Here is a 16,253-nt window from a genome sequence, read left to right as displayed (position 1 = left end):
AACAATAGCATCTCGTGATCTTATATGACAGCTCTCTTACAGTGCTCTCCTGTGAAAGCAAGTTCCTCACAGACCTCCCTACCATGACCTGCGTTCAAAACAGACAATCATGGCAATTTCTTGTTTTGAAACCTGAAGGTTTCTAATTCCTCACCAACAAACCAAACCAAACAAAAATCCTTTAAAGTTAGCCTAGCTCAGCTAGGCGTTGGTGGCCTTTAATCCCAGCACTCGGGAGGCAGAGGCAGGCAGATCTCTGTAGTTCGAGGCCAGCCTGGTCTCCAGAGCAAGTGCCAGGATAGGCTCCAAAGCTACACAGAGAAACCGTGTCTCTAAAAACCAAAAAAAAAAAAAAAAAGTAGTTAGCCTAGTCCTGAAATCTCTTCACCACCTGGCCCCAACTGCCCCTCTGTATTGGTTTCCAGTGACATGCAGCCCATACACCCCACTTCCACCCTCAGAAATGGTTTGATTCCTAAGGAGCTCTGAACCCCATGTCTTTGTCACGCACTTCCTCCTGGGCCTCCTCATTGCACTGTGTCAACCCTATGAAGTCATCCATGCCCGTTCCTCTTCCTCCCACAGGTGCCTCATCAGGATGTCCCCACGCAATCCCCTCCTTTGACAATGCTGTTCCACAACTCTCACTGCTTGGCACAGATCCAGGAGGTTCCTGGCAAGTTCCATGGGCACCCAAGCCTCATGCTTCCTGGCACCCAGCTGGGCTCAGATCTGAAGAGGCTGAGGAAGCCATGCAGGGCTACTAAAGACGTTTATAAGACTTAGCTTTCTGATGCCAACCAGAAAATTTAAAAAAACAAGAAACAAACATTTGCTTCAGCACAGTCTTGGGGGAGAAAAATAACATTTTCATTTTAGAATTCTTTTTTTTTTTTTACAGGGCTTCTCTGTGTAGCCCTGGCTGTCCTGGAACTCAGTCTGCAGACCAAACTGGTCTCAAACTCAGAGATCTGCTTGCCTCTGCTTCCTGAGTGCTGGGATAAAGGTGTGGGCTACCACACCAGAATTCATTTTGGGAATTTTATCCATAGATACTGATCACAGGCCTATATTTTGCTAAATTTCCAGCTGTATCAACAACTGGCCAGGGCTGGTTTCAAATAGTCTAATTCCATTTATTTGCTTTTCAAAATATATGAATAATTTCTCCATTTTTTTAAACTTGGTGAGATTCACCCTAGCTTTTCAAAAAGTCCCTGCAAGACCATCTGCAGAGCATGTCAAACCCCAAAATAAATTTTAGTTTAATAATCACAATCTATAGCAGTCACAATCTAAGACATCTTCAGAGAAAGTGTTCCCACTTCACTGACTGAATTTCTCTAGCTATTTATAGAAGGAAGTTTTATCATCTATCCTTCAAAAAAAAAATCTTTCAACGCCTCAACTGCTCTGCTCCTATCAGAAAACATTACATTTCTGCCTTGCATGGCCTCATATAAAAGCACTATGCTTGCAGGGGAAAAAAATAAATGTATTTGAAATACATTACCATGCGGGCAAATTATATTTTGCCACATGGTACACTTGGTAGGTTAACGGGTTCTGCGTGTTGGGGGCCATTAAAGACTTGTTTTTGAAGGAAGAACATAAAATATACAGAGATTTTAAAAAAGTGTAGAGAAGCAGGTTCTTCTCATACTTTTGAATAGAGGCTCTAATAGTAAACCGCTCTGTGGACAGGCATGGCCTCCACTGAACAGATTTCAATCCTTCATAAAAAGATATAAAACCCCTTTGTGAGATGAGCACTCAGATGCCTTGAGTTTCACACTCAGACCAGATGACAGCATTAGCTTGGTTTTAAGCATCACTGTGAAGTCAGAAAGAATTGAAAAACATCAGAAATGATTTAAGAATAAGGAAGCCCCTTAGGTTCATTGACTCATCATGTAAGTCACATGGAGATCTGTAAGTCTTAGGAAATGGCATTAAGTATGGTACAGAAACTCTTGAAGGAGCTGTATTGTGGGATCCGTGGTCTATGTGTCCAGTTCTTTCAGGCCATTGCAGTCTAGATGACTGCAAACTCAGCAGTGGAATGGAAGTGCTGGGACTGCCCCTGACTAACCCAGAGCTTACAGGCCCTGAGATACTTAAGAGGTTTCCTACATGAGCTGGGGAAAACACAGTTAATGTATTTTTTTGTTTGTTTGTTTTTTTCGAGACAGGGTTTCTCTGTGGCTTTGGAGGCTGTCCTGGTACTCGCTCTGGAGACCAGGCTGGTCTCGAACTCACAGAGATCTGCCTGCCTCTGCCTCCCGAGTGCTGGGATTAAAGGCGTGAGCCACCAACGCCCGGCCCAGTTAATGTATTATAATGCATGTGTCAAACCAATTCATAGACTTTAGAATATAAGAGCTCCCTTGACACTAGAAATGTGTGAATGCTAGGTCACAGAGGGAAGCAGCCAACTGTCCCTGCCTCGAGCACTCTTTCGTCAATGAGATGCTGCTCGTGGCCTTGGGTGACACTTTGTTAAACAGGTATGAAAATGCCCAGTAGACATGACAGAGAATCCAAATCTATAGAGTATGAATGGCGGCTAAACACACATAAAACCACAACCATGTACAGACACATACCAAAGACAGCCTTCAAACAGCCAGGGCACATAAGTGCCAAGTAAATGATCTACAACTGGCAGCGCACACACAGAATGGAACTTGCTCGTCGTTAACTACACAAACGCTGTGGGAGGCTAATAGCCTCTGTGATTATGTTAGGGACATCCTACCCTAGAAGCAGCAACAGCATGGAAACCGCCAGGAAGAACAGCATGGAAACCGCCATCGTTAGGAAACAAGAACAATCAAAATATGCACAAACACACCCAACGGGTGTTTTCAGAAACTGCATAAAAGTCCTCGAAGGGCTGTGACCCTTGAGAGAAAAGAACACCCCACCATTACTCTGACTGTCTACCTGGAGGCAGCTTCCAGGCTGCAGCACACAAGGGAGGAACACAAACAGAAGAGGAGCAGAGGTGCGCCTTTTGGATGCTCAAGATAATTAGGTTGTATGAGGCAGACAGAAGACAGTCTTGAGGACAGGATGTCCAAGTATATGCATTGGAGTCTCTTAAGTCCCTTAGACCAGCATTTCTCAAGCTGTGGGTCATGACTCTTACGGGGGTCAAATAACTGTTTCATGGGGGATTCATATCAGATATCCTGCATATCAGACATTTCCATTATGATTCATAACAGTAGCAAAATTAAAGTTATGAGTAGCAACAAAAATGATTTATGGTTGGGGATCACCACAGCATGAGGATCTGTGTTAGAGGGTCACAGCATTAGGAAGGCTGAGACCACTGCTTTCAGTGATTATCAGTCTGTGGATACCGAGTCAGAAGCCTCACAAAACTCAGGGAACAAAATTTTGAGATGAGTTACTAGGCAGCCAGGAAAAAAAAAATTCTCACAACTCACAACAGCTTGAATTTGTTCCATGTCCCCACAGCCCAAATGGAGAGACCTTGTGAATACACAGTCACCAGGCACAGACTCCAGAAATGAGCCCTAAAATATGGATTATTTGATGGTCTACTCTCCACAACATAGTCACGGATTTCTTCCTTAAACAAGAGCTGGACCATGCCATCCCGGCTCCAAGCCCTCTAAGGGCTGTCTCTCATAGTGAGTCAGATACCCGAAATGTGTCATGAGGCTTTATATGACCTCAACTCCCCTGTCCCCATCCCATTCCCTGGCCACTCTCCTCTCTATAGCCTTTTCCTTCTTGCTTTCTGGGGGGTGGGGCCTTGCACTGGTTCCTCCCTCTGTCTGGAAAGCTCCTCCCTCTGCTTGGAAAGCTCCTCCCTCTGCCTGGAAAGCTCCTCCCTCTGCCTGGAAGGTAACAGTACAGACACCGACCAGGATCCCTCCCTCATCTTCCCTTGAGATTGACTTACAGGACACTTTCTTGGGAAGGCCTTCCTGATCACTCTGTTCAAACAAGAATCCCTTCCTGCACAAACCCCCTTCTTCCTCCTTCACCAACGTTTCGTTTTCTTCAGCACTGCTTATTTATCGCAACTGACAGTGTAACTTACTGACTTCTTTTTTTTTTTTAACAAGTCAGCCCCATATTTTAAAATTTAAGCTCCCTGAAGGCAGGATGTTTTTGTGTGTTAATTGCATTGTCACCACACCAGGATCAGCACTGAAATGCTTACCAGAAACAATTGCCTACTGACTGAATTACAGTGGACTAGTACCTGCTCTAAGTACAGGTATTCCCACTAAGATATACAGCTATCATGGAAACTACCAAGGCAGAAGCTTATTAAAAAAAAAAAAAGAAGAAGAAGAAGAAGTAACTCTCTGAGTCATGACAATTCACAAAGTAATAAACAGCAAAGAGATGAAAACATTTCTGTCCAACAATAATGGCAATGGTCACTGCGCATGGTGACTCACATCTGTAATCCCACCACTCAGGAGGCTGACACAGGAGTAAGGTGAGTCCAGTTTGGTGTGTAGAGTGAGTTCTAGGCCAGTCAGGGCTACATATGAGACTTGGCTCAAAAATAAAATGGTAAAACCCCAAAATAATCAAGTATATGGAACATCCAAGAAAAATAACTGCTATAAATTTCCTAGAAAATTAGTTGGACTTAAGAAAACAAAGTCCAAACAGGGGAGGGAAGATGGGGCAGAGGTTAAAAGAACTTGTTGGTTTTCCAAAAGACAAGGGTTCGATTCCCAGCATCCACATTGACAACTCACAATGTTCTGTTAACGCCCGTTCCAGGAGAATCTGAGGCCCTCTGCTGGCCTCAGTGGATACTTCATGCAGGTGGTACACATACATTCAGGCAAATAGTTATACACACAAAATAAAAAAGATAATAAATGCTTTTTTAACATTTAAGTATACTTTTACACAATAATTCATTTCAAATCAGTTGTCCTAAGGATAATATGCAGTTTGTTGTTCACAAAAATGTAAATACTAATATTATTTCAAGAATATAAAATAAGCAGAACCCAGTTGGCAGTCATCCTATACAGTCCAGGACCCTGAGCCCAGGTAATGGAGCTGCCCACAGTGGGCTGGGACTTCCCAGATCCACTCACATAATGAAGATAATCTCCCACAGACATACACACAGGCTAACCTATCTAGACAAGCCCTCATCGATACTCTCTTCCCCCCAAAAATAAAACTAACCTTCAGAGCAAGTCTTCTGAGTCTACAGGAGTTTTAAAGAAGGGAGAAATTGGAAGAAGCCAGGAGGTGATAACAGCGGCCACGGCTGTGAAGGTGGCATGGAAGATGACAGCTGCATCAGGTGAGTTCTCAAAAACATCTGTGTCTCCAGACAGATGGGGGGTTGGGGAAAGGCTTCTTTTACCAATCAGAGTCGTTCATAAGTAGATACTCACAATATTTTATAGTTGATATTTATATGTGTACCAGGAAAAGAGAGCAGTTGTTAGACTTAATTACCTGAAGGATCAGAACCGTAGAAACTGGCAGCTGTTGTTATCGGTCCGGGTGGATGGATGGCACTTGCTGAAGACCTCTGACTTGCAATCAGAATCCTGCTCTTGGTGGATGGGAGACGTGACATTGCACCCAGTCCCAACTGGGGCTTAAGGAGCATGGCAGAGCGATAGAAAGTGGGGGGGACCTCATAATGAGTGTAAGGAGGTGAGCAAAATTCTTCTTTCCCAGGGTGGTCCGTGACCTATGATGAGAGATCAGAGTAAATCAGTCTAAACAGGGACAGGAGATCTACGCTCAGCTGACAAGCACCTTCACGCTATTAGCCTCTTGGTCAGAGATGTGGTGCTGTCTCTCAGCCCAGGGTCCTCATCTCCATGATGACAGCACAACTGAGTGAGCACTTGAGTCCCTGCCAATTGTAATACTCTATCAATCTACGTGTCGTAGGGAGATAAAAAGAACTCAGTTTTAAGATTTCTTTTCCATTTCACTGTTATAAATGCACTGAAATTTCAATGACTACTTATTAAACAAACAATATCAGGGCTGGAGAAAGGCTCAGCAGTTAAGAGGAATTGCTGCTCTTGCAGAGAACTGAGGTTGAGTTCCCAGCACCCACATGGTGTCTCACAACCATCTGTGACTTCATTACAAGGGATTTGTCTCCCTCTCTGGCCACATCAGGCACTGCACACATGTGGTGCCCATAGATGCAGGCAGGCAAAACACCCATATACATAAAATAAAAATAAATCTCAAAAATTAAGTAATGTTGATTAAACAAAAAAGGAATTTAACAAATGTTCAAAAATGACTAAAAGCTTCATTATACCTATGGAGAAAATACATCATTTTTATACCCACTAATCTTATAAGTAAATAAACTATTATGTCATGTTTAATCAATAGAACACTTAAAAATAGTTGTTAGTAGGGGGAAAATGTTCATCTGCAGAAAAATAGAGAAATTAATAGAAAAAATTGTAGGCCTGTACTGCATATTTACATAATTAAAACCAGACTTGGGGCAAAGTAGATGACTCAGTGAGTGAAGGTGCTTGCTGCTAAGCCTGATGACCTGAGTTCAACACTGAGGATTCATACAATGGAAGGAGAGAACAGACTTCTGCAAGCTGTCTTCTGACTTCCACTCGTGTGCCGTATACACACACACACACAGGAACACTCACACACATGTGCACTCACATGCACACACACTCACATGCACACACAAACACTCACATGAACACACACTCACATGCACACACACTCACATGCACAAATGAATACTCACATGCACACATGAACACTCACTCACATGTACACTCACATGCACACATGAACACTCACTCACATGTACACTCACATGCACACATGGACACTCACATGTACACTCACATGCACACACACAGTCACATGCACACACAAACACATGCACACACACTCACACACACACTCACACTCACTCACATATACACTCACATGCGTGCGCGCGCGCACACACACACACACACACACACATACACACACACACACAGATGCTAAATGTTCTCAGGAACATTTGGGTACATTCCTCTGGGATAACAGATCCAGGCAAGAGTTCTGGGGACTGCTCAGTTCAGAGCATGTATCAACAGGGTCTACACATAAACAGTTGTTAAGCAAAGGAATCATGCTTCCCTCCACCAATTCCTCAGTTTAATAGCATAGCATTGCTACTAATTTTTCCTGTACTTAACAATTCAGAATGCAATCTATAGTAATCATATTTGTGTGCATATATGTACATATATAATATAGATAATACATAATGATATATCCACAGCCTGCTCCCAGAATGTCCATTCTCACATAATTTTGGATTTGGGTGCTGGGGATGGGACTCTTCCCCAGTCTTCTTTCCAGTTTATTGTTTCTTTATATTAAACAAGCAAAAAGGAATGGCACAGTCAGTCTAGTTGTTATAATAATTTTAAAAAAAACAGTGCTGGGGCAATGTCTGAGTAGTCACCTCAATTAATTCTACTCTAAACCATAATTTATTCTGCATGTCAAGTTGTTATATGTTCAGGAATTATGAATATTTCACAATATCTTTTAATAATGGCTCCAAAGGCTTTGATCCAAGCTGTTGAAGGCATAAACCCTATTTTGATCCCCTTTTAATGTTGAAATGGATACGAAGTTCTTTAAACTCTCATCACCGAAACAAAAGATTAGGCATTTAAAGTTTCATTATAATCACATCGTGAAATATGCATGGCTATTAGACTGCACTCAGGCTGGGGTGAATTCTGCTCCCTGGAAAGAACATTTACCATCTGCACTCATATACAATTGTTATCATGATCTATTGTCTTACTACCCATCCATGACTTTTCTTTTCTAGACCCTTCTTTTTAAAATTTTTGGGTGCCACTCATCATGTCCAGTCTCCCTAAGTAAGGGTTTTAGGATTATAATATGCTGATCTGATCCTTCAGAAACAGGCATTTCAGAGTCCACTAACCTGTCATTTAACAGTGACTTCAGTGATTCCAGCAGTGTCAATGCCTGCCATTTTGCTGGGTAATCTTTTTCTGGTTGCAAACATCTGAGATGTCCTCCCTAGGCTCCTGTAATGAGTGTTTGATTCCAGTAGCACTCCAGCATGACTGCTGACAGCTAAGAGGCAGTGTCAACAAGACACAAATCGCCTCTACAGTTGAATTTTGAATACTGCACCCACCCACCCAAACTATTTCCTCAGCTTCCTGGTACACATCATGTCCACAGCAGCCACAGACTCCCATTACCACAGCCAGCCACTCCTTATGGGGCTGTGCAGCCCCACACGATGGATGGACTCAGACTCTTTCTCCAGCATCCTTAGGATGCAGTCACCACCCTCTCCAGCATCCTTAGGATGCAGCCGCCACTCACTCTCTCCAGCATCCTTAGGATGCATCCACCACTCACTCTCTCCAGCATCCTTAGGATGCAGTCACCACTCTCTCCAGCATCCTTAGGATGCGGCGCCACTCACTCTCTCCAGCCTTAGGATGCGGCCGCCACTCACTCTCTCCAGCATCCTTAGGATCTCGGCGGCGCCACTCACTCTCCAGCATCCTTAGGATGCAGCCGCCACTCGCTCACTCTCTCCAGCATCCTTAGGATGCAGCCGCCACTCACTCTCTCCAGCATCCTTAGGATGCAGCCGCCACTCACTCTCTCCAGCATCCTTAGGATGCATCCACCACTCACTCTCTCCAGCATCCTTAAGATGCAGCTGCCACTCTGTCCAACATTCTTAGGATTCAGCCGCCAGGTATTTTGCCACAGTGACATGAAAGAAAAAAGAAAAGCAAAACAAGCATAAATTCTTTTACAAGGTGAAAATTTTGCTTTTCATGTCTGGTTTATGCATTTTTTATTAAACAGGGGGATCCTACTTTTCTTTCATCCTCCTGACAAAACAGAACAGGTTCTATAGTTAGGAACACAGTGATCAATGCAAATGTCCCACTGACCTCCTTCTCCAATTGGGGTATTTTTAGAAAAAACTCTGTGAGTCCACAAAAGACGCCTCAGATTTCAAACACAGTCCTAAAATCAAAGGATACGTTTAAACAAATTCCTCCTGCCATAACCCCCTCCTGCTTTGCCCTGCCCCATTTTCCCTAGGTTCATTTTCCATGAACTTTCTCTGGGGAGACATAAAATTAAAATCTGCACTCAAACTGGCACAGCATCAAGAGCTCCCAAAATGATTCCTGCAAGGGGCTGGAGAGATGGTTTAGTGGTTGAGAGCACTGGCTGCTCATCCAAAGGACCTGGGTTGGGTTCCCAGCACCTACATGGCAGCTCATGACTGTTTGTAACTCCAGTTCCAGGAGATATGATGCCCTCTTCTGGCCGCCACGGGTACAACATGCACATTGTGCCCAGACCCACACACAGGCAAAACACTTGCACACATAAAAATAATGTAAATGGCTCCTTAAAGCTCATCTTGCTTGATGAGTTAAATGACTTTATTAGGTGTCACCCACGGAGGAGTAGACAACTATGGACAGCTATATTTTCCTCTTGTCACTAATGCTCCATTTACAAGATCACATACTATAGGGCTTATGTCAGAAGCTCTGATGCAAACCTGAATTCAGGGTGCTAGCTAGTGTTTAAGGAGCACATCTGACCCTAAAGCCATTTAGGGTGCCCATCCCTGCCTTCATCAAGGACCTTTGACAAACACTGCTAAGCTGTGGGGACGACACCTTGATTTGCAGCAGGCTGGCATGAAGAATAACTAAAGGACAGCCTGCTAAATGTGGTGCCAGTTCGATTCTCTGGTGCTTTTGATAAAATGACCAAAACCAACTTGAAGAGTAAAGGATTTATTCACCTTATATTTCAAGGTCGCAGTCCATTATGCAGGGAAGTCAGGCCAGGAACCTGGGAAGCAGGAACTGACCCTGAAGGGATGCTGCTCACTGGCTTTCTCATGGTTTGCTCATCTTGCTTTCTTACACACCCAGGACAACCAGCCCAGGTAGGGCACAGTGCACAGCAAACATACAACAAAATGGGAACCACCACTGCGGTCCTTACTACAAAGAGCCTAGCATAGTCTTTCATGTCATTATTTTTGCATATATTTAAGTAAGATTTTCTATTGTACCTTCTGACACAGGGTTACACTCAGATGCCCAGGCTGGCCTGGGACTCAGTTCTCCTTTTTTGGCTCCACAAATGCTAGGCTTGCAGGTGCACTACCGTGCAAAGCTCATCACAAGGTTTTCTCCAAAGAGAAACACTCCCCGCCAAAGGATTAGTCTGCTCAATCTGAATACTCTATTTACCTTAGCTTCTCCCTTGCTTTGGCCTCATAGACCGCTACTTGTGTATTTACACATGGAAGCTACCTTAGGTATTGGGTCCGTCTCAACCTGGCTATCACACTGTTCTAGACAGTCACTTCCAGGCACAAGTATCTTTGTAGAGATCTGTTCATGCACATGCGTAGTTCACTTACAGTGAGACACTTTTTTTTTCAAATTCCACTGGGGGAAAAAACAGACTTAAAAACACAAATGTATAGCTCATTTTACAGTGCCACCCTCTTACCTCCTGCAGAAACTTCTCACTCATCTGACTGAAATGATGCCCTGGGGGCTTGATCCCAGACACCATCAGTCCAGAGGGGAAGACCCTCGGCTTCTGCAAGTCAGGCTTGAATTTCTCATACATGTTGGCAGATGGCTGAAGGTCACGGTTCGCTGTCTTCTCCTCTTGTGGAAGAGGCATGCCACATGAAGGAGGGGCATATGGAAGCCCCACGGGGACCAGTGAGGCATCCCCCTGACCCAGTGCCTGAGGGTTCCTACGGATGTAAGTGATGATCTTGGGCCTCACATGTTTGGGCTTCGGCATAAGGACCGGCTTTGTCTCTGTCCTTTCTTCCACTTTCTCCATCTCGAGTTTCTCGGTTGCTTCCTGGGAGGAAGGTGCGTCCTTGGGATGTGAAAGAGGCTTGGGGATCCCACTGGGGCAGGTGCTCTTATCGGGCACTTTCAGGGATGTGTTCAACACCTGCCCACCATCAGTGGGTGGCAAGGCCACCAGGGTTGAGCCCGTGTCCACGCTGAACTGAGAACTGCTACCTTGAGGAGTGGGGTGGTGAGTCAAGTTCACAGTTGTCTCTGGGTGGAGGGGAGCTGAGGTGCTGAAAACTGAATCTCCTCCAGCTGGAGCGACTTCGGTTTGGGCTGCGTTTTCTAGACGGTTCCTATCTTCAGCTACAGGTGTCGCTGTCTCTCTGCCTTTTCTGGCTTCTGAGTTGCCGCTGTGCGGGCCCAAGAGCTCAGGGGCCTCAGCTCTGTTCCCTCCCACAGAGGGACCTGCGGCCAATGCCTTGGCACTGCCTCCATTCTGGCTACCCTGACTCCTCTCCTCCCTACTGACCTCAGAGGAGATGCTCTCAGTATCACGGAGAACACAAGCTATGTGGCCATCGCTGGGTGCAAAGTCGCTGGATGCTGTTTCCCTCATGGTCCTACCTAAGGCGCCTGGTGACGTTTTACCAGTGAGTCTAGTACCTCCCTCTCCAGGAGCAGTGCTCTGCGCTGGGGTGGCTTGCTGAAACCCCTCCACACCAGCACTGACTCCCATCATTTCTTCCAGGCCGCTGCCTTCTCCCACTTTAAGCTGGTGGTGGCTGCTGTTCAATTGACTGGTGGCTTCTTGATGTGTCTTCTCATGTAGCTCCTTCCTCTCCACAGGTGACATACTTTTCTCCTCGTGACATCCCAGACCCTGTGCCTGGGATGACTTTAGCCCCTGCTCATTCCTGGGTTGAAGGTATTTGCGCTCCACTTTGAGCTCCCCTGTTCCTTGGCCTACGAACACTTCCGGGTGACTGGGGCTGGGAATTTCCATCAATGCTGAAGCTGAATTGGGAGTCGATTCTGGGTGAGGGATGCACTCGCTGTAAAGGTCCAGGCCATGTGTCCCCTCCATCTTGGTGACTGATGGGATGGACCCCCTGGCTTCTGAGGTAGATGGTTTAGGAGGACATACACACCTCCCCGCTGAGGTACCCTCACCTACAGATAAGACTGTCCCTGGAGTGTGACCAGCCAATGTCCCCTGTGGCCCCTCCCCACGCCCAGGCACAAGGCCCTGTGGCTCTGAGGTGTCCAGCCGCATGGGCTGCAAATTCTCCCAAATGAGACTGCCAGCTGAAGCTGCTGAGCTGCTGGCTCTTTTCAGCTCTTCATTGTCAAGGGTCTTTGCCAACTTGTCCTTGGGAATGTGTCGGGGAACTTCAGCATCCCTTTTAGCTGAACCCTCTAGACTGGCCTGACCCACTGCATTCCTCCAACTGGCTAGACCTGGTCCCTGGACACTCTGGGGGGTCTGCAGGATAGCTCTTTTCACTGTGTGTTCTTCACTCGGTTGTCTATGAACAACCAGAGAAGGATGAAAATCCCTCTGGCTGGTGGAGGCAGCCTGAGCCCCTTTCCCAAAGCCCTGAGGTTGAGGGGGCTGCTTCTGGGAGTGGCTGTGGTACTGTGGCCTGCTCACATTTGCATTTCCAATTTCATCATCCAGATCACGTGTCCTGGGCTCATCATTCGGGGAGCTGACCTCCAACATGATTTGATTGGCATTTGTATCTCCCATGCTTAGAATGCTCTCGTTATTGTTTTTTGCCCGATCTTGGTGCTCTCGCAACTGACTGAAACAGTGTTTCTTTGGAGCCAGTGGGATACTCATGGTCACCTCTTCAGTGAGGGCTGCTGGCCATGCAGTCCCCCTTCAAACTGCAGGGCAACAGGCAGCTGTCTTGTTGCCTGTCCTCCTGTGACAATGGCACATCTAGACACTACTTTGAACCTCTTCAGACAAGTTTCAGAACCAACCATTGTCTTGACACGCAGCGAAACAACTCACGATGCTCCATTGCTGCTCAGTGAAAACCAGTTAGTCGATGAGACCTGTGAAGAAATGAAAACACCGTCATTTTAGAATGAAGACAACAATAACCATGAGTAAGAGACACATGCGAGAGCTAGCAGTGGTGGCGCTCGCCTTTAATCCCGACACTTGGGAAGCAGAGACAGGTGGGTCTCTGTGAGTTCTGAGACCAGCCTGGTCTACAGAGTGAGTTCCAGGACAGCCAGGGCTGTTATAACAGAGAAACCCTGTCTCAAACAATAACAAAAGACAAACAAACAAACAACATCATCACCAGAAGGGTGAGCATAACACAAGTCATTTGGGGAAGAAAAGAAAAATCCTATGCAGATGATTTTCATCACAGTGCATTGTTATGACTGCTCTGTTTTATTGCAAATTATTTGCTAACCTCTTGCTGGGCCAAATGTATAAGGCACACTTTATCATAGGTCTGTCTGTGTAGGGGAAAGGTACCACCTGTAAATCCAAGCATCCCAGGGATCTTGAACTGCATCCTCACCAATGAAGGTAGATCACAATACACACAGCTGAGAACCGTGAGCCCAGCATGCTTTCCCTTACTGTAGTGTCTCTCTCCATCTCACCCCTAACTTCCTAACATCTAACCCTAGCATCCTTGCAAATTCTGAGATACATCTCTCCTTCCTGTTCATTTCTTTTCCACCTGTACATACATGTTTTTCCACCTAAATGGAGTCCTTTTGTATAATCTGACCCTTAGTCAGTTTTGTTTTCTTATGTGTGCCTTCCCATCTTCACCCTAGGACATACTATCACAACTGTGTCTGCTCTGCATGTCCTGGGAATGTAGACTCTTGTGAACATAGCCTCCATCACTTGCTGCCATGCTGATCTTGTACTCCTCCCACACCTCCCTCATGGTCCCTGTTTCTCCCCCCCCACCCCCCCCCCGCATGCCAGTAGCATCCTGAGGTACAGCCTGGCCTCAATACAATCCCTAACTGAGGGACTGAGCCTAACACAGGAAAGTTGTGCCAAAATTGCCATTTCGTTCTTGTTTCCATTTTGAGAATACATTTGTCTTCCAGGCAAAAAACTAACAACATCTAAGCAGATTCATGGGACAGCCATTTAAAAAGAAGCTAAACTCTCCAGGCTGGGATGTGAGTATCCCAACGAGCCAAGAAATTCACAAGCATGGCCATCCACAGAAGGGCACCATCTCTGACTCCCTAGAGATGCAAGCAAGTACAGACACAAAGCCAAGAGCTCTCTTGGTCTGAATCTCATGAAGAAACAAAACCAGAACATCAGAAACCATGAGGAACAATGGGATTTCTAGAAAGTGACAAACGCCCATAAAACAGTGTCTTGCTAGAGAAAGCTGTGTTGTTTGTTTGGTTGGTTTTGTTTTTGTCTTTTTTTAAAACATATTTCTTTTACTTGATATGTATGGGTGTTTTACCTGTATGTACGCCTGTGCACCATGTGCATGTAGTACCCTCAGAGGCCAGAGGGGGCATCAGATCCCTTAGAACTGGAGTTATAGATGGTTTTGAGCAGCCATGTCAATGCTGGGAATTAAACCTGAGTCCTCTGCAAGAGCAGCCAGGGCTCTCAACAGCTGAGTCATCTACCTCTCCAGTCCAACACTGAAGATTTTTTAACAACATCATTAGCATTTAATAAGACCACTGTAACATAGGCTTCCATTCTTGGCCAAAATGTCCCTACAGAGGACACAGGTGTAATGGGTCCATGAGGTTCTTCTATCTGTGCCCATCTCTCATCACTGGGCAGGCTCAGCTGTCTCAAGTTCACCAGCTCTGTAAATAGTTGGGCACCTTATCTAGAAGCTTCTTTGGTTAATGGCATATCTACTTTTGAATCATGAAATGTATTGATGTCATCTGGACACTTACACACAATCTCTTTATCCATCTTAGAGTCCAGGTTCCCGTGAGCTATGTTTGTTCCAACAATGTATCATTAAAGTCACTCTCACACAATGAGAAACTCAACAGATCCAACCCTGTGTCATCCTCGTCACCCTGAGTCACCTGACTGAAAGACAGGCTAGAGTCAGAGGTTCTCAGCTTGACACCTGGGCTCCGATGATCCTTCTGTGGTTAAAGACTCAAATATTTGTACAATTCTACTTCAAACACGACTGTCCTGCTAAATTACACTTCCTACCAACATCATCAAAATCCAGCCCAAGCCCACTTCTCCCACAAAACTTCCCTAAACTCTTTCCTCCTCAAAAAGCTGCTACATGAGAGTTTACGTGTTGTTTCTTAAGTCCTGAGTCTGCACATCTCTCCTGTGGGCCAGCCCAACCACACTTTTATCACAGCCATGGTTTTCTTTTCTTTCCTTTTCTTTTCTTTTTCTTTTTTTTTCTTTTTTTTTTTTTTTTGCTTCCAACCAAAGTCTTCCCTCCCTCCACTCCTCCCCCACCTGTCCTCTATCTCCCCCATCCACTCCTCCTCCACTGTTTCTCTTCAGATACAGGTGGCCCTCCTATGGATATCAGCCATTCAAGGTATAGCAAGCTTCAGGTAGACTAGGCTCCTCCTCTTCTTTTAAGGCTGGATGAGGTCTAGGAGAAAGGGTCCCAAACACAGGTATTGGAGTCAGAGACAGCCCCTGCTCTCACTATTAGGAGTCTCACAAGACCACCACATTCCACAGCTGTCACCTATATCAAGAGCACCTAGGTCAGTCCCATGCAGGCTCCCTGGTTGTCAGTTCAGTCTCTGTGAGCTCCTATGAGCCTAGGTTAGCTGACTCTGTGGGTTTTCTTGGGGTGTCTTTGACCCTTTTCACAACCATGTTCTTGAATTTACTATCTACCAACTTTCGTACATACTCAAATCTGAGAATGTGTAGTGCTGGCATAGAATGTACGCACACCTTCCTTTATACATTCAAATGCCTCTAGGTCACTTACAATCACTAATATAAAGCAAATACTTGGCATTTTATAATGTTTGGGAACAGTGATGAGAAAAGTTGATGTGTTTCCAGCAGAGGTGTGATTTTTAAATATTTTCTGTGGTTGTTTGAGCCCATAAATGTGGAGCCCCAGAGACTGGGGGGGGGGGGGACTGTTGTACATTTAATTTTATAGCAGTTAAATGTGCTTCGCATTAAGCTGTGTGTCTTACTCATTTTAGGAGACCACAAGCTTACTACATTAATGGTTCAGGAGTCTCTGTCCCCCTGTGGCTTTTGGAACAGCTTTCTGCAGCATAGATATGCCAGATGAAGTGACCCAACTGGATCCCAACTTGAGCTCAGAATAGTGAACACTCACTACCCTCAGGTTATCAAGGATTCTAATTTTTTCA

The 16,253-nt window shown here is 45.3% G+C and overlaps 1 protein-coding gene across 1 annotated transcript in view; it reads right to left on the bottom strand.

Moving 5' to 3' along the window:
- The window catches only part of Mtus2 (microtubule associated scaffold protein 2), a 371,456-nt gene that overhangs the window by 224,538 nt on the left and 130,665 nt on the right, over positions 1–16,253 (bottom strand). The window contains exons 4-5 of the mRNA XM_027413702.2: positions 10,585–12,956; positions 5,479–5,719 (exon numbers count right to left, since the gene is read on the bottom strand). Coding sequence (XP_027269503.1) covers positions 5,479–5,719; positions 10,585–12,735 — 2,392 coding nt within the window. The 5' untranslated portion in view covers positions 12,736–12,956. The remainder of the gene's footprint in view (positions 1–5,478; positions 5,720–10,584; positions 12,957–16,253) is intronic.

The sequence above is a fragment of the Cricetulus griseus genome, chromosome 4 (genome assembly GCF_003668045.3).
Source record: "Cricetulus griseus strain 17A/GY chromosome 4, alternate assembly CriGri-PICRH-1.0, whole genome shotgun sequence".
NCBI lineage: Eukaryota > Metazoa > Chordata > Mammalia > Rodentia > Cricetidae > Cricetulus > Cricetulus griseus.
This window is presented reverse-complemented; position numbering and strand designations above follow the sequence as displayed.